The following is a 23,058-nucleotide window of genomic DNA, read 5'->3' on the forward strand; positions in this document are numbered from 1 at the left end:
CATTAGGGTGTCCAGGACATTGTGTGACTCAGGAAACAGCTCAGACGTGAGGCTTGCCACAAGCCAAGGAGGAGGAGGAAGGTGCTGTTGGAGCCGAGGTGGTGGCTCCTGCCTTGCCGGGCTCTGAGGGTCCTGGCCTGAGGAGGCAGACCTGGGCTCGGGGCCGGAGCTCTGGAATGCAGCCTCCTTTTCTGCTGCTGCTGTCGCTGCTGTGTCGCTCAGTCGTGGAGACCAGAGGTGAGGCACAGGGTGGAAGAGACGGGGGGACCCATTTTCCTTAGGAAGATGTCTGGTGGGTTGGGGGCAGGGGTCAGAGCCCTGTGCTTGGAGGTGACACTGGATGGAGGAGATTCTCAGCCCCTAAATGGGGGCATCCTGCAGGGAGAGACAACTCAACTCTGCCGCTAGACCAGCACACACCAAGGCTGTGGGCCTGGTGCCAGGTGGTAACTGTTGGGGGCTGGGTGAGAGTGTCCCCATCCCCAGGGAGAACCCAGTCAGCCCTGGAGCTGGGGGACAGCGGGCTCTTGAAATCATGTTTAGGAGGGGAAGAGAACAGACTGGCCACCTGCTAGGGAAAGAGATGAGAGGGAAGCAAGAGATGGAGACTTGGAAAGGTCAAGGGCCCACCAAGTTCCTTTCCCGGTCCAACTGTCCCCATCCCCCGGATGGCTCCCTGCTGGGCCCTTCCGGGAGGAAATCCCTTCACTGTCTCAGCCATTCACCTCCCAGGAGTCCCCTCAGCCCCCCTTCTGATCCCTGTTGTCTTGCTTCCGAGGGATGGAGCCTGAGGCTGGACTTGGGAGGCCAGAGAAAAAAACAGGAAAGGGGGGTGGGGATTAGTTAAGTGAGAGTCCCGGGATCTAGGGGGCGGGGGCAAGCACCCCGTGGGGCCTGGGAACGGGCTATGAAAGCTAATTTAGGGTGCATGTCTGGGGCTGCTGCAGGCAGGTCCCTCTGGAGCACCTAACACGGACAGTGGAGCACCAGGCTCGCCGCTCCCATCTCATCCTCGTGTCCATCCCTAGGGCTGCCTTGTGGGAGTTCCTCAGGACCCTGTGCCAACGGAGGCACCTGCCTGAGCCTCTCTGAGGGCCAAGGCACCTGCCAGTGAGTGTGCCTGTGGGAGTGGGGGCTGGAAAGGGGGAGGGAAAGCAGGGGGGGAGGAGAACGGGAGGAGGCGGAAAGGAAGCAAATGCAGGCAGAGGAGGAAGATGGGAGAAGGTGAACAGGGAGAGTGACACGCGTTTTCCTGTCCTCCCGGACTAGGTGTGCCCCTGGCTTCCTGGGTGACACATGCCAGTTTCCTGACCCCTGCCAGGATGCCCAGCTCTGCCAGAACGGGGGCAGCTGCCAAGCCCTGCTCCCTGCCCTCCCAGGAGCCCCCAGCCCTCCATCTCCCGTGAGCCCCAGCTTCTTCTGCACCTGCCTCTCTGGCTTCACTGGCGAGAGGTGCCAGGCCAAGCTCAACGACCCCTGTTCTTCCTTCTGTTCCAAAATGGGCCACTGCCACATCCAGGCCTCTGGACGCCCACAGTGCTCCTGCTTACCTGGGTGGACAGGTGAGCACCGATGGGGGTGGGGGAAGAAGGAGCAGTGGGCTGCGCTGTGGGGAGGAAAGATGGTTTAGCCGTGTGAGGCCAGAGGCCATGAGAATCTACAAGCCGATTCTTGGTGACCCATTTCCCCATGACCGACACTCACCAGCATGGTTGTACTGGTTGTTAAAATGCTGAAATATTTCTGGACGAGTTGGTACCATGTTTCCCCAAAAATAAGACCTAGTCAGACAATCAGCTCTAATGCGTCTTTTGGAGCAAAAATTAATATAAGACCCGGTCTTATTTTACTACAATATAAGACCAAATCTTAATATAATATAATATAATATAATATAATATAATATAATATAATATAATATATATAATATAATACAAAGTTTTATATTAATTTTTGCTCCAAAAGACGCATTAGAGCTGATTGTCCAGCTAGGTCTTATTTTTGGGGATACATGGTATATAGCTCCTATGATCCCCCATTAGTGTACCACCCTGACCTCCTTCCCAACTGCCTCAACCTCCCCTTGTCCCAGTAGCTAGAGGAAGCCTAGCACAACAGGGGACTGCTGCATTCTGAACACCCGAATGTCACATCACTTGAAAAGACCTCAGTGTGATGGGGGTGGGAGGGATCTGACCCAGGGAGAGGAATGGGTGCCCATCCCAGAAGAAGGAGTGCAGCCCTGGGCAAGAGAGCAGGACGTATGACGAGCAGGGTGTGCTACCTGAAGGAGGGGGTCAGGGTGCGTGGACAGAGCTGTGAGGCCCAAAGAGGACAGCTCCACAGGACCAGACCGGGATGGAGGGGCTAGACCAGGCAGCAAAGGCCATGTGGGTAGGAAAGTTTGTGGAATGTGGGTGCTCCCATGAGGGGCGGCCTAGAGGCAAAGCTTCTCCAACTTGGCTGGACATAGCAATCACCTGGAAAGCCTTAAAAATACCAAAGCTCACATCCCAGAGAATCTGACTCAGCGGGTCTGGAGTGGGCCCAGGGCATGGAAATTTTTAAGCTGCCCAGGTAATTCTGAGGAAACAGGGCTTGAGACTGTGTGAGAGACCAGCAGTGTGACCACAAGGCCAGTCATTGGCAATTTGCCAGGCTGTGCTTCAGAGTCGGGGCTCTGGGGCAGTCCCTTCCCCAGGTCCAATGCTAGCTCTGCCACTGACTGGATATGTGACCTTGCCACCGATGTTTAAGCTCTCTGGTCCTTGGTTGTCAGCTGCTGTCCACACTTCATAGGGCTGTTGAGAGGAGAAAAGGTGGTGGTGCTCAGGAAGTGCTTACTGAGCCCAGCACCTGGCACACAGCACTGGCACATGAACGGTGGCTGCCGCCCCTGCTACCATTCCCACTAGTGTGCACGGCTGTGAGGGGCATTTCCTTATCACTGTCTGGATTGTTACATCCGCCTGAAGACTAGGAAATCAGGATGAGACAGGTCAGACGACTGCCCAGGAGCACACGAACAGTTGTGGAACAGGTGCTGAGTCTCCTGCCTACGGAAGCTGATGCTTTTCACCTCCCCACCAAGGTCACCACTGAAGCGACCCTGTGTCCCAGACCTTCCCAGGCAGGGTTGATGCGCACTACTCCACCGATAGCTACATGTCCTGTTTTCAGTATAGAAAATACAGTCACTCCAGATATAATCCTCCCCAGAAATGGCAACACTGAGGCAAGGGGTGATGGGACAGGGCAAAGAAGGTCTGGGAGGAAAGGGAAGGAAATATGAACATTAGAAAGAGAATGCAGAGTGAGAGTTGGGCTACCTCAGATGAGCTGGATTTGTACAGTGCTAGAAACAGGCCCCTGTCTCTTCTGCCTCAGGTGAACAGTGCCAGCTTCGGGACTTCTGCTCAGCCAACCCCTGCATGAACGGAGGGGTGTGCCTGGCCACCTACCCCCAGATCCAGTGCCGTTGCCCACCTGGCTTCGAGGGCCACGCCTGTGAACACGATGTCAATGAGTGTTTCTTAGACCCAGGACCCTGCCCCAAAGGCACCTCCTGCCATAACACCTTGGGGTCCTTCCAGTGTCTCTGCCCCGCGGGGCGGGAAGGTCCACACTGTGAGCTCTGGCCAGGACACTGCCCTCCAACGGGCTGTGCCAATGGGGGCACCTGCCAGTTGGCTCCAGGGAGAGATTCCACCTTCCACCTCTGCCTCTGCCCCCCAGGTGGGTTCTCACAGGGGCTTTCTGCAGTCCCTTTCTGGGCAGGGAGGTTGTCTCCCTTGGGTCCCCTCCTTCAGCTGATTCCATGACCCTGTCAGGTTTCACAGGCCCGAGCTGTGAGGTGAACACAGATGACTGTGCCAGGCACCAGTGTCAGAACGGGGGCACCTGCCAGGATGGGCTGGGCACCTACACCTGTCTCTGCCCAGAGGCCTGGACAGGTGAGTCATTTAAGCCAAGTTCATGGCACCAGTGGCCCGGATGGTCAGCCCCTGGCCTCCCTTCCCCACGGCGCCCCCAGCTCCAGCCCTTGTCCCCTTCCCACCCTCCTGCAGGCTGGGATTGCTCCAAAGATGTGGACGAGTGTGAGGCCCAGGGTGCCCCTCGCTGCAGGAATGGGGGTACCTGCCAGAACTTGGCTGGCAGCTTCCACTGTGTGTGTGTAAGCGGCTGGGGAGGCGCAGGCTGCGAGGAGAACGTGGATGACTGTGTCGCTGCCACCTGTGCCCCAGGATCTACCTGCATTGACCGCGTGGGCTCCTTCTCCTGCCTCTGCCCGCCAGGCCGCACAGGTGTGGGGCAGAGACCTCAGGGAGGTGGGAGGTGGAGCGGGCATGTGAGAGACGCGGGAGAGCAGCTGGCAGACTCCCCCACCTGACCTGCAGGACTGCTGTGTCACATGGAGGACATGTGTCTGAGTCAGCCGTGCCATGGGGAAGCCCAGTGCAGCACAAACCCCCTGACGGGCGCCACGCTCTGCCTGTGTCAGCCTGGATACTCAGGGCCCACCTGCCACCAGGACCTGGACGAGTGTCAAATGGGTGAGGCACCCCCACTTCAGATCCTCTCTGAGCCCCCAGATAGCCTCTACACAGAAGATAGGCAAATTGTTTTCCAAATTAAAAACATAAACAACTCTTTGCCCTGAATATGCCCAGATTTGGCCTTCTCACCAATGCTCAGCCTTCCAGGCCCCATTGAGTCCTTCTCCGTCTTAAAGGCACAAGCCCTTTCCCCAGTTTGCTCCCATCGCCACAAGCAGGCCACCATAGACGCCCTGGCAGTCTGGCCCCCTTGCCCTTCCACTCCCGCCCCTGTGGACTCCCTCCTCTTTTCTCCTCCCAGCACAGCAAGGCCCCAGCCCCTGTGAACACGGCGGCTCCTGCCTCAACACCCCCGGCTCCTTTGACTGCCTCTGTCCCCCTGGCTACACGGGCTCCCGCTGCGAGGCCGATCACAATGAATGCCTGTCCCAGCCCTGCCACCCAGGCAGCACCTGCCTGGACCTGCTCGCCACCTTTCACTGCCTCTGCCCACCAGGTACCAGCTGGGTGGGGGCCTTGGGTAGAAGAGACAGGACTAATTCCGAACCCACAGGGCATCGCCCCTCCAGAGCATAGATGGCCTCAGGCCAGTGAGGTCGGTTACCAAAGAATGCTTCTCCTCTCCACACCCCCAGGTGACAACTCTAGGAAACCCGTGGCCCCTGGGAGAAGGGCGGCCACAGTGGTAGTGAGGCTGTGCACTGCTCAACTCGGGGTGAGGGGGAAGCATTCACTTTGTAGTCATTGTAGAGTATACAGCCTGGTCCACTGGACACAGAGGCCCATCAAGGGAGAGCAGAACAGCTGTTAAAACTCTTCATGCTGCAGACTGCTCATGCCAGCCCGCAACGCTTCTCCTAATCACAGGAACTCTCCTCTGTGGGGACTGAGGGTAAAGCCTTCCCATCCCCCATCGATGGGCCTGTGTGCTTGAACTTGGTACAACAGGAAAGGAATGTTGCAGGGCTACACCTACCTGCAAACCAGTTTTAAGGGGGAAAAGTCTCCAGTATATGGTGATGGAAGGAGAACTGACTCTGGGTGGTGAACACACAGCGTGATATATAGATGATGTAATACAGAATTGTACACCTGAAATCTATGTAACTTTACTAACAAGTGTCACCCCAATAAACTTTAATTAAAAAGAATTCAAAAGGGGGGGTCTCCCTAGGGAGATAGTGACGGAGCCAGTATTGGATCGGAATGAAACCACAAAAATAATAGTTTCCTTTGTGCCAGGGACCATCTGAGCAGCCTACACGCATTGTCTCATCTTTACCATAACCTGCGAGGTCAGCATTGTTACTTGCCCATTTCGTAAATGAAGAAAGTGAAGCACAGAGAAAGGACCTGTCCAAGGTCACTGGCTTGTACGTGGCAGAGCCAAGATTCAAACCCAGGGCTTCGATACCGTTAACTACAACACTGCACTGCCTGCCTAAGCTGAGTGGCTTCCGAGGAAACACACTGAGGAAACTGTTCCATAATCCAAGGGACAGGGTTGTGGGCATCAAGGAGCTTCAGAGGCAGCCTTCCCAGGCCAGGAGAGGGAGGCAGCCATGCTCCGGGGGCTGATCCCGCTTCAGTTCAGGGTGAGACAGTGGAGACCAGGACGAGCCCAAAGAAACGGGACAAAGATGGGAGCGATGCAGCTTCCCACATGCCCCCTTTGGGGAGCCCTGGTCTCCCTGGCACAGAGGCCTGCCCAGGTAGAACAAGAGTGAATCACTTCCAGGCAGATGCCCACTTGTCTCGTTTGTCCTCTGGGACCTCCAGGCTGATCAGCCGCCTTCCACGCACAGAGGAATGGCCCCAAAGGCACGTCCTCGCTGTCCTACCGCGGGTGCTCCTTCAGCTTTCTCACCTGAAGGCGGCAGAGCCACACGGCAGAGCAGCAGGGCCTCAGGGCTCATCTCTCCAACCCACATGCAGACAGCACCCTGGGGGGCTGTCGGATGGGGGCACGGCCAGGGGTGGGGGGGGCTGGTTCTAGAACCTGGGCCTCCTGGGCAGCAGGGATGAGCAGCCATGGCAGAACCAGCTGGTGAGCCACAGCCCTCACCACAGCTCCCTGTCCTCAGGCTTAGAAGGGCAGCTGTGCGACACAGACACAGATGAGTGTGCCTCAGCTCCCTGCCTGAACCAGGCGGACTGCCATGACCAGCGCAACAGCTTCTTGTGCGTCTGTCTGCCTGGTGAGTGAGGATTCCACTCCGGCCCCACTGCTGGCTGGCATCTGGGCCTCCCCAGCTCAGGTCCCCAGCTCTTGAACCTTTTCCTGGCCTACCAAGGAGTCTCCGTTTCTCCAACTCCTCTGCTCCCCGAACTCTCTTCGGTCACCTCTCCTGAATCTTCCCTTGCTTACCCGCCCACCCTGTCTCTGTCATGCCAAATCACCCAAACGCCCTCCTTTCCGAGGTCCCCCAGAGCCCTCTGTATGTGCTCCCTGCCTGTCAGGGCCCCAGGCTGATCCTGGCACTGCTCACCACTGATGCAGGGAGAGCGCCCCAGGTCTCCTCCACCCTCATCAGGCATCTCTCTTGTCCCCTGCTGTGATAACAACTGCTGTTTATTGAAGATTTACTCCAGGCCATACACTTTCTGAAGATTTACTCCAGGCCATACACTTGGCTCTCTACTTTTCAGGCATTGTCTCATTTACTCTTTTTAATAGTACCCTGAGGTAGGTTCCATTATTAACCCTCTTTGCAGAGGAGGAAACTGGAGCCCCAAGGGGAGTAGCTTGCCCAAAGTGACAGCTGACAGGTGGCCGAGCTTCACCTGCCTGCCTCACCCTCCGGTCCTGTGTACTTACCCCAGGTGTCCTCTCTGGGAAGCCATACAGGTCCACCTTTCCTGGCCACGGGAAGGGCCAGGACTGGTGTTTATGCTTTGAATAAAATGTATTTTCAGCATTTGTACATATACCCAGTTATGCCTTATTTACATGAAGAATACGCCAAGTTACACTCTGTTATGTCCTGAAACCCGAATCACTATTTGGAAAGCCCTCACATTGGCGCTTTCGTTATATGACACATTTAGACAAAACCCCAAACCAAGCCATTTGATTTGTACCAATGTTATTTTTGTATATGTAGAAAGAAGGCTAGGCATCAGTTTAAACGCTTAATTTCTAGTTTGAATCCATGAAAGCTCAGTCAAACAATTGTAACCAACTCCCGACTAAATCCAGAGAAGAGGAAAAAACTGACCTGCACCATGTGTCCCCGCCCACTCCCTGCCCCGCCAGGATTCACAGGATCCCGGTGTGAGGAGGACATCAACGAGTGTGGAAGCTCTCCCTGTGCCAACGGTGGGCAGTGCCAGGACCAGCCTGGATCCTTCCACTGCGAGTGTGCCCCAGGTAAATGGGCTTAAACACCGAGGGAGGGTGGGCAGCAGGGGCGACTTCCACGCAGGTCCCTGCCCTTCCTGCTGTGCCCTAGGCTTTGAAGGCCCACGCTGTCAGGTGGAGGTGGACGAGTGTCTGAGTGGCCCATGCCCCACTGGCGCCAGCTGCCTTGACCTCCCAGGAGCCTTCTTCTGCCTCTGCCCCTCTGGCTTCACAGGTCAGCAGGGGAAGCGTTGGCAAGTACTGGTGGGGATACTTGAGTCCATTTGGGGTGGTGCCGAGGTCACTGGTGGTGTTTGAGGGTTGGGATGTGAGAAAAGAATGAGAATGAACCCCTTAAAGTTATTCACTGCAAAACCTGCACGGCTGCAGAACCATGGGGCTGAGGGTGGGTGCTACATTGGGCCCAGCGTGAATGGTGTGCTTGGGGTTCAGGAGCGGAGGACAGAGTTCAAAGGCAAACCATTCACCTGCCTATTTAGCAAGCATTTCTTAAGGGTGCACTATGCTAGACGCAGACCCAGAGCTGAGGAAGACAGCTGCTATCATCCCGTGGCTTTATGTCTAGGGCAGAAGGACCAACAAGTCTGGCTGATTACGGCCCAGAGAGGTGCTCTGAGAGGAAAGCGCAGGACCCTAGGCGCACAGAGGACTAGAGATGAGAAGGCTTCAGGGGCTGACGCTCAAAGATGAGTAGGCGTTTGTCCAGACACAATGCCAGACAGCATGCTGCAGCTGCAGATAACCACATGCGCAAGGCGCAGAGGGAAGAAGAGCACACCCCGCTTCAGGAACAGTAGCACACCCAGAGCTTACGGTGCGACGGCACAGAAACACAGCAGTTAGAGGTCACGTCCTGCAGGACATTGGCTGTCGTTCTAGGGAAGGTAGACAGTGTCCTGAGGCAACAGGGAGACACCGAAGGACAGGTTCATGAGCGGTGGGCAAGCACGTAGTGCGTAAGAAGGGGCCTGTGGCCCCATCAAGGACATGGAGGGACCCTGTTTTTTCTCTCACCCATGCCCCACCCCAGGTCATCTCTGTGAGGTTCCCCTGTGTGCTCCCAACCTGTGCCAGCCCAAGCAAAAATGCCAGGACCAGGAGGACAAGGCCCAGTGCCTCTGCCCGGATGGAAGCCCTGGCTGTGCTCCCACTGAGGACAACTGCACCTGCCTCCATGGGCACTGCCACAGGTAACGCGTTCCAGGCCCTTCCCGTTTGCACACACCTCCGGTCCTCAGCTAGGGCAGGAGAAGACAGCCAGTGAGAGGCAAGTCTATGGGAAATGACCAACAGGGAAGTGTAAGGAGATGGCACTTCTGACCTCACAGCCAGTGGGAGGGCTCCACTGGTGAGTGGTATCCAGTGAGGGGAGAGTTCATAAACAGTGGGAGGCACGGAGAACTAGGGGGTCAGAGCAGAAAGAAGAGCAGCACTAAATCCCAGGGCCAACTCATCACTGATTAGACAAATATTTATAGAGCATCTACTATGTTTGGTGCTGTTCTAGGGATTGGGGGAACAGCACAGGACAAAAGAGACAAAGTGTCTGCTCTCAAGCTTTCGTTCTAACGAGGAAAAACAGACAAGAAACAAATTATAGAAGGAATATACATACATATATTCATATCTAGTTGAAGAAAATGAGCATGGAGAGAGGGGGTGGGGCAATGCTGACAGCGAAGTCACTGAAGAAAGGGGTCAGAGTCTCAGGGACAAAAAAAGAGGTCATAGGGGTCTGTGGAGAGGGGAGAAGATACATACGTTAAGAGGAAACCTTCCCCTTTCTCTCTATGACCAGATCCTCTTGTGTGTGTGACATGGGTTGGACAGGACCGGAGTGTGAGGCGGAGCTGGGAGGCTGTGTCTCCACACCCTGTGCCCACGGGGGGACCTGCCACCCCCAGTCCTCCGGCTACAACTGCACCTGCCCCACAGGCTACACAGGTGAGGCCCTCCCTAACCCACATACACCCTGGGCTGGCCACCCTCTGAATCAAGGGCAAGACCAGTGGAGACATGCGTCCACGGGCTCTGGGTCTTTTTGGTTGCCACCAATGAGAGATGGACAGGGGCTGCAGGGGACACAAGTGATATGCGGGAGGTGGCGAGAAAAGAAAAGAGTTTGGACAAGGGAGAACAGGGATGCGGATAAGAAAAGGAAAGGGGAGGGAAAGTGAGGAGAGGGAGGAGAAAAGGAGGGCTCCCTTTCTCAGACCTCACCCACTTCCACCAGGGCCCACCTGCAGCGAGGAGATAACAGCATGTCACTCGGGGCCCTGTCTCAATGGTGGCTCCTGCAGCCCCAGCCCTGGGGGCTACTCCTGCACCTGCCCTCCAAGCCACACTGGGCGCCACTGCCAAACCAGCACCGACCACTGTGCTTCTGGTGAGTACTACCGCGTCCTGGGGCTGGGCCAAAAGAGGATGGAGGCCCTGCTCACGGTGTGTTTGTGCCGTACTTTTTTCAAAAACTGGACACAGTGAGCTGGTGTTTTGACAGGGTGGGGGGTGTCCTGTACGCAGTGTGACTGAGGTTCCAGGCAAGTGACGCAGCCCTCACAGCCCCCTTTCTCCAGCCCCGTGCCTCAATGGGGGTACCTGTGTGAACAGGCTTGGCACCTCCTTCTGCTTCTGTGCCGTGGGCTTCCAGGGCGCACACTGTGAGCGAAGGATTCATCCCAGCTGCGCGGACAGGTAAGCAGGGTACAAAGAGTCCTGGAGGACGGGAGGGAGCCCCTCAGCCTTCCCACCCTTCCTCTCCGTCTCCTCCGGGGCTCCAGGCTGCCTCCAAGCCCACATCCCATACCCTTTCACTCTGCCTTTCCTCTTGTTTCCATGTCCCTAGTGCCTGCCCCTCCCCCTTCTTTCCCAGACCTTCCTTCTACTGTGCCTGTGTCTCTCTTGTCCAGCCCCTGTAGGAACAGGGCTACCTGCCAAGACGGCCCCCAGGGCCCCCGCTGCCTATGCCCCACTGGCTACACAGGAAGCAGCTGTCAGGTGAGGCGCACCGAGCCAGGTGTGCTGAGGAGGGAGCGGCTGGAGAGCTGTAGTGAGAGGGTGTCAGGTACTAAAAGTGGGCAGTGGGGATGTTTGGGCGAGGCATCTACATGAAGAGAGGCTTGGAAGTTTAGGAGTGGAGGTCTAGCTTGAGGTTTGTACAGACGTGACGGACTGAAAGAATGTCTGATCCCAGGGACTGTTCCGGGCGGGATGTGGGTATCAAAGGAAACCAGGGAGGACCACCTGGTCCCAGACCATTCGGGGGAGAGTTTTAAAGGTGAGGGTCTTTGAGAGCTGGAGTTGGCAGAGGCCCGTCTGGCACTGGGGTGATGTTCTGTCCTGCCTCATTCTGCCTCCACACCCTCAGACTCTGCTGGACGTGTGCGCCCAGAATCCCTGTCCGCACAATTCCCACTGCCTCCAGACTGGGCCCTCCTTCCAGTGCCTGTGCCTCCAGGGATGGACAGGGCCTCTCTGCAACACCCCGCTGTCCTCCTGCCAGAAGGCCGCCCTGAGCCGAGGTACCAACCCGACTCGGGGGCAGGTGAAGAGGGAACGGGTGCCCTCTTCTATCCCCTCCCTAAGGGCGTCCACACAACGTCTGGGCAAAACAGTCCAAGTAACTCAAGCCAACCACAGGGACTGATTCTACCGCTCAACACGCAGGCGGCCTAAGACAACTGGGCTCCTAGCAGCAGTCAGCAGTAACCCCACGCAGCCCAGTCAGCGAGACTCCAGTCTAACCCCATCAGCAGGGAGCTCTCGGAGGGGAGCTGCTTGGCTCTGGCGGTACCATTCCTGCTAGAGGCCCACACTTAACCCAGCTGCACTCAGCTCATTTCGTCACCCCCACACACACACACATACACACACACACACACGTGAAGTTACACCAACGGCCTGGTGACAGAGTGAGCCCTTGCTCAAATGAGGTTTGAGACGGGTAGACCTCTGGAAGGAGTCTTGGGGGTGCAGGGTGGTTGACGGGACCAACGGTGACACTTAGGGGGACGCAAACTCAGTGGACAGACTCGGGCCATTAGTGACCAAACGCCTGCTCCTGAAGTTTCCCTTGACTTCTTTCTTTCCTGAGACTTGTTCTAAGAAGAATCACTGACCTTGCTCGGATAAGCCTACGAGGTACCTCCCTCCGCCCTGGCAGAACCAGCAGGGGGGATCCTGATGTTTTAGCTTCGTCAGTGTCAGGAAGTACCGACTACTCAAGGCCCCAGGAATGTTAGTGGTCCCCAAGGGCCTCCTGGCACCCTCCCACCCCACTCAGCGCTGCTGACCCTTCTGTCTCTCCCCAGGCGCAGCAGTCTCGTCCCTGTGCCAGAACGGAGGCCTCTGTGTTGACAGTGGCCCGTCCTATTTCTGTCACTGTCCCCCTGGATTCCAAGGCAGTATGTGTCAGGACAAGGTGAACCCATGCGAGTCCGGGCCCTGCCAGCATGGGGCTACCTGCGTGGCCCAGCCCAACGGATATCTCTGCCAGGTGAGAGGGTCTAGGAGAGGGGAGAGGGGTGGCGGGGGCGCTGGATGTGGGAAACAGTAGTCCTGGGTGGGTGCTGCATACCCATTTCCCTTTGCTGTACCCCACATACTCAGCCAACCTCCAAGTCATGCCATTTGACTTCCTAAATATTTCTCAGCTCTGTCCTTCCCCCTTCCCCCTTCGCCCACCCTTCGTCCAGCCTCTGTTGCCTCCCACCTGGACACCCGCATCAGCCTCCTATTGTCCCTGCCTCCACACTGTCCTCCCAGGCGGTCAGCTTTGCTCTGTGACCAGGCCGCTCTGCTGAGAGTGTTCAGCTGACCTGTGTCTCCGCTGCCCACCTCTCATAGTGAAGTTCAAGGCCCGGCTGCCCCAGGCCTGTCTGCCCGCAGGCCTCGACTCTCCCCACCACACCCTCCAGCACGGGACTGCTGCCGGTTCTGTGGGGGCCTCCCACCCCTCTTCCACCGGAGGGCGCCCGGGAGGTGCCTTCCTCAGGAACATGTACTGAACTTTCCTCCCGGCTGGGATCCAGCCTCTCTTTCGTGGTTCCGGTCAGAGCAGAAGCGGCAAAACTGGGTCCCAGTCTGAGCAGCCTGATTCCTGACCTCAGAACCACTATGGCTAGAAGGCACCATACACACGCCTAGCCACCCTCTTGAACTATGGTGAACATTCCCACATACACAGAAGCAGTGTACTGATTACCAGTGAACCCCATGCACCTGCCCCTCGCCTCTACTTCCTCTTTCATGAAACGCCCTCCTCCAGAAGTTTTCACAACACCTCCCTCATCTGCTTCTTCCAGCCCCCTGGCCACTTCCTCATGCATCCCTTTTTCTCCATCTTTCTGAAGCCTTCCTGGTACTCCATTCCTGTATTCTCGCCTTCCTCTCGCAAGAACTCAGCACATGGCATAGACCTCATCAATGAAACGAAACAATCTGCAAATAGTTAAGGCATCGGTTATGGAGTGACAGACTTGCAGTGAATCCCAGCTCTGCCACCCACTAGCTGTGTGACTTGCACAAGTCACTTAATATTTCAAGGAATCCGTTTCCTTTACTGTAAAGTGAAAATCGTATGAGATAATCGACATAGAGGGTTTTATGAGGTTATTATATGAATCATGCAATGAATGCTAGCTGTCTCCCTCCTCTGGTTACCTGAGAATTTCATGCAAGCACGAATGAGTTCTAGTTTTCTTTGTATTCCTAGTGCCTAAATGGTGCTGGGTACAAAATAGGTATTCATTAAATGCCTAGAAATTAATAAAGCACAACAGCCTGTCGGGTGTGTGTTTGGAGAGAGAGGTATTACCAGAAATGGAGCTATGTTTAGTGGCAATGTGACCTGTAGTGCTGGGTTGGGCTTGCTTACTAGTTTCCTATCTAACCCTCTTTGCCTGCAGTGCGCCCCAGGCTACAGTGGACAGAACTGCTCAAAGGAAACCGACGCTTGTCAATCCCAGCCCTGTCACAACCATGGGACCTGCACCCACAAACCTGGAGGCTTCCACTGCACCTGCCCCCCAGGCTTTGTGGGACTGCGCTGTGAGGGGGACGTGGATGAGTGTCTGGACCAGCCCTGCCACCCCACAGGCACTGCAGCCTGCCACTCTCTAGCCAACGCCTTCTACTGCCAGTGTCTGCCTGGACACACAGGTGAGGCTGGGGGGCGGGAGGGCTAGGCATCTCTGTGGCACAACTGAGCTGACCGTGGAAACCCAGGCATTCCCCGCCCACAAGGCAGCCTAGTCACCTTGTACAACTTGTGCTGGGCCGACTCCCAGGAATGAGGCAGGACGCGGTGACTGAGGCAGTGTGTGTGACATCTAATCCCACCCCCACCACAGGCCAGTGGTGTGAAGTGGAGATAGACCCCTGCCAGAGCCAGCCCTGCTCCCATGGAGGGTCTTGTGAAGCCACAGCAGGACAATCCCCAGGTTTCACCTGCCACTGTCCCCAGGTGAGTGACCTGCAAAACTGACTTCTCTGTTGCCCCCAACACTGACCCGAGGTGCTAATGCCTGAGCTGGGATCCTAGACGGGAGCCTGGGGAGCACTGTAGTGGGAATTAATGGAGAAAGCCATCCCACACTCACAGGGATGAGTGGCTCTCAGACGCACATGGCGGGGAGGGGAGGCAGGTGATAGTACAAATGGAATTTTCAGAAATCATGGGCATTGCCTAAGGAAAGGTCCCCAAGGTCAAGCAGCGTGACCTTGGAAAAGTTCCTAGTTCTTTTAATTCTGTGTGTGCGCGCGCCTCAGATGCACGAAACCGGGTTAATCTTAAGCCTTGGTTCCTGAAACACTAACATCACTCGTTTGTGCACAGCCTTTTTATTATTCTTACAATACCCATGAACCTAACCCAAGAATTACAATGTTAACAATAACTTACATGTACTTATGCCTTCCTCTTCTTGTTCCCCTTCCAGAGGAAGAGAAAGTATGTAATCCTATCTCCAAGGATTAAGATACTACTAGTTCAATTAATATTACTCTATTAATTGTTTAGTCTTCCGGGACTTGCCTCCTGATGCTACAATTCATCCAGGTTGTGGCACACAGCGGTGGTTCATTACTTTCATCACACCGTAATATCACTGTGTGAAAAAAACAAGGGACATGGTTTCAACATCTGTAAAATGATGCACTTGATGTTATCTTGAGGCCCCTTCCAAATATGAGACTCCAGGACCCTCTGAGTTATTTTAATGCAGGAGTTTGCGTGAGAGGAAGTGGAGAGGAAGAGTAGAGGAATAACCCAAGGGCCTCCCACCTCTTCTCTCCACAGGGTTTTGATGGCCCCACCTGCAGCCAGGCAGCCCCCTCCTGCGGCCCCCACCACTGCCACCATGGTGGCCTGTGCCTGCCCTCCCCCAAGTCTGGCTTTCCACCCCGCTGTGCCTGCCTCAACGGCTACGGGGGTCCTGACTGCCTGACCCCACCTGCTCCTCAAGGCTGTGGCCCGCCTTCTCCATGCCTGCACAATGGCAGCTGCTCAGAGACCTCCCTGCTGGGGGGCCCAGGCTTTCGATGCTCCTGCCCTCCCAGCTCCCCAGGGCCCCGCTGTCAGAGCGCCGGAGCAAAGGGGTGTGAGGGCAGAGGTGGAGATGGGGTCTGTGACACTGGCTGCAGTGGACCAGAAGGAAACTGGGATGGGGGGGACTGCTCCCTGGGGGTCTTGGACCCCTGGAAGGGCTGCCCTTCCCACTCCCGCTGCTGGCTTCTCTTCCGGGATGGGCAGTGCCACCCGCAGTGTGACTCTGAAGAGTGCTTGTTTGATGGCTATGACTGTGAAACTCCTCCAGCCTGCACGTGAGCCTGAAACCCTGACTTGGGGTGGGGGGTGGGGCAGGGTTAGGGCAGGAGGAAGGACACGGATGCCTGTGAGTTACAGTGTGACCACAGCCTCAAGATCCAAGGATTTTCCACCCTCACAACCGTTGCTAAGTAGGGGTAGAAGACCCTAGACTCCAACCCAGGGGGATAGGGCAGCATCAGTATTTAATGGGGGACCAAGAAAAAGGGCACTGCCTCTGCCGTGGCTCCTCTCTGAGAATTGTAGGAGCTCTGGCCTCAAGCCTCTCTCTAAGCCCTGCTGCCATGCAGTATCTCCCTTAGCAACAAGCATACCTGAGGGAAAGGGCCTCCTTCAGGGGACAGGAGAGCACGGGAGGGTAGGGAGAAGGGACAGTCTTAGGAGACAAGGGAGTCAGTAGACATTAGGGTGTCTGCACCACCTACCATCCAGGGCCTGACGGCCCATTGCTCTGGAGCTGTCCGCACCTAGCAACAGAGCCCTAGAGACTGTGGAATATCAGGACTGCACTCTGGGATGAAGAAGGGAGTCAGGTTTCTTTGGGGGTCCTGAGTCCCCCTCTCTTCACCCCACAGTCCAGCCTATGACCAGTTCTGCCGTGACCACTTCCACAATGGACTCTGCGAGAAGGGCTGCAACTCTCCAGAATGTGGCTGGGATGGGGGCGACTGCAGGCCCGAAGACGGGGATGCAGGCGGGGAGCCCTCCCTGGCCCTCCTGGTGGTGCTGAGCCCCGCAGCCCTGGACCAGCAGCTGCTGGCCCTGGCCCGGGTGCTCTCCCTGACTCTGAGGGTGGGACTCTGGGTGAGGAAAGATAGTGATGGCAGGGCCATGGTGTACCCCTATCCTGGGGCCCAGGCCGAAGAGGAGCTAGGAGGAACCCCAGACCTCTCTCATCAGGGGAGAGCAACCCCTCAAACACAGCCTGTGGGCAAGGAGGACTCCCTCAACACAGGGTAAGGCGGCTGGGTGGAGGGGCAGGCCAGACACTTTTAACAGGCAGAGGGAAGGGGGCCAGGGACTAAAACAAGAATCTGAGGTGCCTCCCCCATAGGTTTGTGGTGGTGATGGGTGTGGATTTGTCCCACTGCGGCCCTGACCACCCTGCATCCCGCTGTCCCTGGGACCCTGGGCTCCTGCTCCGCTTCCTTGCCGCCATGGCTGCAGTGGAGGCCCTGGAGCCCCTGCTGCCGGGACCCCTGCTGGCTGCCCACCCTCGGGCACACACTGGTAGGTGACCCCCATCAGTTCCCCGGATGTTGCTCCCACACCAGCTCTCGTGCCAGCAACCAGCAATGGAGAGCACATGAAACAGGACCACTGGGACCCAAATACGTGTTGTGGGAACTTATCCTTGTTCACCTCTTTCTCTAACTGGATCTCCTCGTAGCCCATTTGCTCTACAATCTTCTTATTTCCCGAGTATTTTATCCTTCCCTCTGTCACTGACCTCCCAAAAACAAACCTTGGGTTCTGGTCCATCCTCTCTACTAGACCAAGAGTATCCAATCAAACAGTCAGAGTACATGAAAGAGTAAGAACTCTCCTATGGTGCTCTCTACCCTATTTCCCCAAAAATAAGACCTAACTGGAAAATAAGCCCTAGCATGATATTTCAGGATGACATCCCCTACACATAAGCCCTAATGCGTCTTTTGGAGCAAAAATTAACGTAAGATCCGGTCTTATTTTGGGAGAAACACGGTATATGCCAGGCTGCGCTCTAAGCTCTTTACAGCATTAACTCCTTTAATCCTCCCAACAACCCCACTGAGGTAGGTGCTATTATTCTTATTTTACAGATGAGGACACTGAGGCTAACAGGTTATTGCACTTGCCTAAAGGTCTCACAGTAGTACCCAGCCTCACCTGGAATGGCTTCTTTTTTTTACTGTCTCCCAACAGCGCCCCCTGCCAACCAGCTTCCCTGGCCTCTGCTGTGCTCACCAGTGGCCGGGGTGCTACTCCTGGCCCTCGGGGCTCTTCTCGTCCTCCAGCTCATACGGCGGCGGCGCCGAGAGCACGGGGCTCTCTGGCTGCCCCCTGGGTTCACTCGAAGGCCTGGGACTCAGCCAGCTCCCCGCCGACGCCGGCCCCCACTGGGCGAGGACAGCATCGGCCTCAAGTGAGAGTGAGGAGGAGCCAGGGCTCAGGGAGGGGGCTCTTCCCTAGGGAGATATTTATGATCAGAAGCAACAAGATGCGATTGCAGAAGTCGAAGACAGAGGAAGGGGAGAGGGTTAGGAAGATTGCTGGAAACCTCATGGACCCACCCACCCTCTTCCAGGGCACTGAAACCAGAGGCAGAAGTTGATGAGGATGGAATCATGATGTGCTTAGGCCCTGAGGAAGAAGAGGAGGCAGGCCAGGTAAAAGCACTGGGGCATGAGTGGTCCTGAGGTGATGGAGGGGTGGAGCGGACAAGGCCTCTCTCCTTCACTGATTGTTTTTCTGATCCCAAGGCTGAAGAAAGGGCCTCACGCTCCAAGTGCCAGCTCTGGCCTCTGAGTGGTGACTGTCAGGAGCTCCCCCAGGCAGCCATGCTGACTCCTCCCCAGGAAGCTGAGATAGATGTCCCTGACGTGGACACCCGTGGACCTGGTGCGTGAGCAGACCAAGACGAAAACTCCCCTTAACCTGTTTAGAATCAAAAATGCTTTGATAATCAGACCTGGAAAATCAACCATTATAGTTAATGCCTTAGAACAGTGATTCTCAAAGTGCGGTCCCTGAACAGAAGAATCAGCATCATCAGGGAAAATATTAGAAAGATAAATTCTCAGGCTCCACTCCAGAGCTACTGATGCAAAACTTCAAGTTACTAGGGAACTTGTTTTAACAAGCCCTCCAGGTGAGTTTGATCCACACTCAAGTTTGAGAACCACCGCTCTGGAAGGTTAGCAAATTAAAGCCTGCTGGCTTCTTGCACAGATGAGGAAACTGAAGCCCAGAGAAAAGTAGAGAAGTCACTTGACTAAAGCCACACAAAATCAAGAGCTAGGTAGGCCTCCTGACACCTCAGGCTGAGATTCTTCCTGAGCCTCCATGTTCTCCCCACCCTGCCCCAGTTATGTCCTTTTGATTGATTTGTCTCCCATTCCTCCTCTCCCACCCACAGATGGGGTGACACCCCTGATGTCAGCAGTCTACTGTGGGGGAGTGGAGTCCAGGACCTTCCAGGGAACATGGCTGGGAAGCCCTGAGCCCTGGGAACCTCTGTTAGGTGGAGGGGCTTGTCCCCAGGCTCACACAGTGGGCACTGGGGAGACGCCCCTGCACCTGGCTGCACGATTCTCCAGGCCAACTGCTGCCCGCCGTCTCTTAGAGGCTGGAGCCAACCCCAACCAGCCAGACCGAGCAGGGCGCACCCCCCTTCACACCGCTGTGGCTGCTGATGCTCGGGAGGTCTGCCAGGTCAGTGCACACTGGGGTCACTGAAGAGGACAGGGAGCAAACTTCCAAGTAAAGCTGGGCAAAAGCATCCTCTAGGGTTTGGCAAAGAGGAAGGTGATGTGAGACTGGGGGCCTGAAAGGGAAACCAGAACAGACAGCCAAATATGAGTTGGGAGGCGGTTAACAATGTGAGGGGCCTGAGCTAGCAACCCAGGACTTACCAGAGATCACTGTCCCTCTCTGGCCCCCAGCTCCTACTCCGCAGCAGACAGACAGCAGTGGATGCACGGACAGAGGACGGGACCACCGCCCTGATGCTAGCGGCAAGGCTGGCGGTGGAGGACCTGGTTGAAGAACTGATTGCAGCCCAAGCAGATGTGGGGGCCAGAGATAAATGGGGTATGGATCTGGGGAGGTAGATGTGCTTGCTATATACAAGCTGAGCAGATGGGGTGTGAGATAAAATGCAAAAGAAGGGAGCAGCAGAGGAGTGACTGGAGGCTGGGGGATTCCCTCCCATCCCTCTCACCCTGCTCTCAGGGTGGTAAATTTGCGGTGCAGTGGCAGTATGAAGCACGTGTCTTCCCCCAACACCCTTAACAACACACTGCCCTAGCCCATTGGAAACTAGGATGGTCCTGTCTGAGAATGGGGAGGGGTCTCCCGGTCCCACAGACCCAGAACAATGCCCCATTGTCCCTCCCGCACACCGATGACATCACCAGGGGCAACGTTTCCTGCCCGTCGGCGGTCACCCGGGCAACGCTTCCGCCTTTGAGGGACCCGGCGGGCCCGAGGAGCCCTTCCCCCAAGCCTAGGAGCCGTGGGAAACGGGAACCCAGGCGTCTGGCCCTCAGCCTCGGGGTAACAACCTCCCACGTCATTCTCCAGGGAAAACCGCGCTACACTGGGCCGCCGCCGTGAACAACGCCCGGGCCGCCCACTGCCTTCTCCAGGCCGGAGCCGATAAAGACGCCCAAGACGGCAGGGTTAGACCGGGTAGAGGGCTCCCCACAAAGAAAAAGAAACAGTGCCAGAGAGAGGTGGAAAGCGCAGGAAACCCCCAAAACCTGAAGGGGGCGGGGCCGAGAGTCAAGTAGGTGGAGTCACGAAAGGCCAGTCCTGTAGGCGTGGCCTTCCCTGACCGCGCCCCTGGCGGTTTTATCCCGCGCAGGAGCAGACGCCGCTGTTCCTGGCAGCCCGAGAAGGGGCGGTAGAGGCAGCCCAGCTACTGCTGGGGCTGGGGGCGGCCCGAGGTCTGCGAGACCAGGCTGGCCTAGCGCCCGAGGACATCGCCCGCCAGCGTAACCACTGGGATCTGCTGACGCTGCTGGAAGAGGCGGGGCCACCGGAGACGCGTCTCAAGGCCACGCCCAGCCGCGGGGCGGGCGCTTTCGCGCGTGCGCGGACCGCGTCGGGAAGCGTGCCGCCGCGCGGGGGCGGGGCTCTGCCGCGCTGCCGGACGCTGTCAGCCGGAGCAGGCCCGCCTGGGGGCGGAGCAGGTCTGCAAACCCGGACTTTGTCCGTAGACTTGGCCTCTCATGGGGGCGGGGCCTATTCGCAGTGCCGGACCCTATTGAAAAGAGCAGGAGGAGGCCCGCCCCGCCGCGGCCGGAGGTTTTCTGCAGGCATGCGCGGGCCTCGGCCCAACCCTGCAATGTTGCGGGGAAGATCTGGTGTCGTGGTCGGGAGTGGGGGTGTGGCCTCCGCTGATGACTGGCTCTGCGATTGGGTGGCCCTGGGATCATGCGGTCCTGCTTCCAACACTCCAGTTCCGCCTCCTTGCCTTACTCCGTCCCCAGAGCGGGGATCCCCTCAGGTTGCTTGTAGTCCCCCAACCCACCAAGTGTTACCCTTAAATGCAGGAGGCGAGGGTCAAAAATAGAAGGCTAATGGCAGGGAGGGATTCTAAAATTGAGTACCTTTAACTGACAGGCAGGTGGAAGTCCTCTAGATTTTAAAGTTCTCGAGCCCCAAAAGTAGGGAGTCGTGAGTATGGAGTCCTTCCCAGAAATGAGTGTGTACGCATTCACACCCGTCATTGTCTTCCACGTGGAGAATCCGCATCCCTGGAGAGGGTTTAGGGTGGTGGGATGAAGCGGGCCCAGCTGCTCTCCCAGGAAATAAGGGTGAAGGTCTACAGGAGGGTGGGGTGGAGTGTGCTAAGTACCCTGAACTGGAACCAAGAGTTACAGAGAGGATGTAAGGTGTTCTTTCCTATACAGTACATGGTTCCCAAAGGGAGCCTGTGTATCACCCATCACACTACCCACAAAGAGCTACCAAATATTTATTGAGCCAGGTATTGAGAGTGCTGGGGTGGGGGAGAGCACCAAGGGCCTCTCCAGCTGATGACTCCTTGCATTCTCACCACCCCCTAAACCACTGCAGGGATGAAGTGCCACTCTTCCAGCCACTGCTAGCTCAAATAACCGAAATCTGTCACCAGATAATAAAACTGATTTAAAGTGTTACCTTGTTTTGAAGGGGTTGGGGAATGCAATAGAAAAAATAAGGGAGTGACTGCATTCCTGTTTTCAGGATTGTGTGCCCCAAATTCAGCTTTTAGATGGAGGCTTTGAGTATAGTTTATGAACAAGAATAAGTAGATTTGGGGATCCTATGTTAATTTAGGGTATCATATGAAAGGAAGAGTCTAGTAGGCCAAGGTGAAACCACACACTAGCCCATTCACACCTTTTGTCCCTCTCACAAGGGCATTTAGTTATAACCACTTGGGAGATTCCCAAGGGCTCAATCACGTCAAGTAGAGGAAGGCGGAGAGGGCATCTCAAACTTTATCCACCTTTCAGCAATGTAGCTACACCTAGTAATGGGCCTAAGACATGGGGGCAGGAGGCATTCTGAAAGTTAATAAAGTATGCCCTGTTTTATCTTGCTTTGTTGCACTTCACCAATAGGTGTTTTCATCAACATCAAGGTAAGACCCTCTCCCAACAAAAAGATGACTCACTGAAGGCTCAGATGATTAGCATTTCTTAGCAGTAAAGTATTTTCTAATTAAGGTGTATACATTTCTTTAAGGCATTGCTATTGCACACAATATTTTGATTGCAGTATAGTTGTAAACAACATGCACTGGGAAACCAAAACATTTGTGTGACTCACTTTATTGCGATACTCGCTTTATTGCGGTGGTCTGGAACCAAAACCCGAAAATCTCTGAGGTAATGCCTTGTAATAACTACCAACTGAGCATTCCGTATGTGCCAAATGCTTTATCACATTTAATCCTCACATCCACTATTAGGTAGGTCTATTAAAACTCCATTTTACTTTCAGAAACTGAGGCACAGATTTTATTTGGCCCAGATTGCAAGGCGTTAGGTGGTAGAACCAGATCGCTTTATCACATTTTGTCTTCAAAGTTACTCAGCAGTAACTTCCCTACTATGACAGGTTACCAATTAGAGGACCAAATTGTGTCTGTCCTGCTTCCATTTTGGTGCCAGCCAGCCTGAGAAGCGTGGACAAAGACCAAACCAGGGAGGTGGCCCTCCCCTTTTCCATTTCTGTATCCCTCATTCATTTGTGAAGAAAGTAAAGTTTCCCCTGCTCCTTGTCTCACATTTGGTACATATGTCGAGTCCCCTCCACCCCCACCCCAATAGACTAAGCGTCTAGAGGGCTGAGATAATTATTGAACATATCTATTGAATACTGGGTGTTGGACCCAGTGCTAGGGGGATGTATGTGCATATATTTGAGGGTCTGACTTCCTTGGATCTGAGTATTACGCTTCCCACTGGAACCATGCACCTACCGGTCCCAATAAACCTCAGGGAAGCTGGGAAGCAGCGGGAGAGCTGAATCCTGTGCCAGGGTCCATCTTAAGGAGAGAAGGGACCTAGGAGTGGGGGGGTTCTGAGGAGTAAAACCACTTCCTGTGTAGCTAGTTCCTG

The 23,058-nt window shown here is 55.7% G+C and overlaps 1 protein-coding gene across 1 annotated transcript; it reads left to right on the forward strand.

Moving 5' to 3' along the window:
* The first annotated feature begins 42 nt into the window (after positions 1–42).
* On the forward strand, positions 43–22,239 carry NOTCH4 (notch receptor 4). Its single transcript, XM_081043891.1, has 30 exons — positions 43–237; positions 1,029–1,110; positions 1,270–1,562; positions 3,388–3,735; positions 3,831–3,953; positions 4,068–4,304; positions 4,398–4,553; positions 4,858–5,052; positions 6,641–6,754; positions 7,813–7,926; positions 8,009–8,131; positions 8,948–9,107; positions 9,716–9,861; positions 10,151–10,303; positions 10,494–10,611; positions 10,827–10,914; positions 11,285–11,438; positions 12,228–12,412; positions 13,824–14,076; positions 14,268–14,380; positions 15,215–15,738; positions 16,318–16,698; positions 16,797–16,972; positions 17,648–17,867; positions 18,030–18,111; positions 18,205–18,343; positions 18,861–19,156; positions 19,387–19,534; positions 20,027–20,124; positions 20,310–22,239. Exons 1-30 carry the CDS (start codon positions 177–179, stop codon positions 21,018–21,020), a joined length of 5,991 nt encoding a protein of 1,996 aa, XP_080900017.1. The 5' UTR covers positions 43–176; the 3' UTR covers positions 21,021–22,239.
* Positions 22,240–23,058: the final 819 nt, after the last annotated feature.

This window comes from Rhinolophus hipposideros (assembly GCF_964194185.1).
Source record: "Rhinolophus hipposideros genome assembly, chromosome: 3".
NCBI lineage: Eukaryota > Metazoa > Chordata > Mammalia > Chiroptera > Rhinolophidae > Rhinolophus > Rhinolophus hipposideros.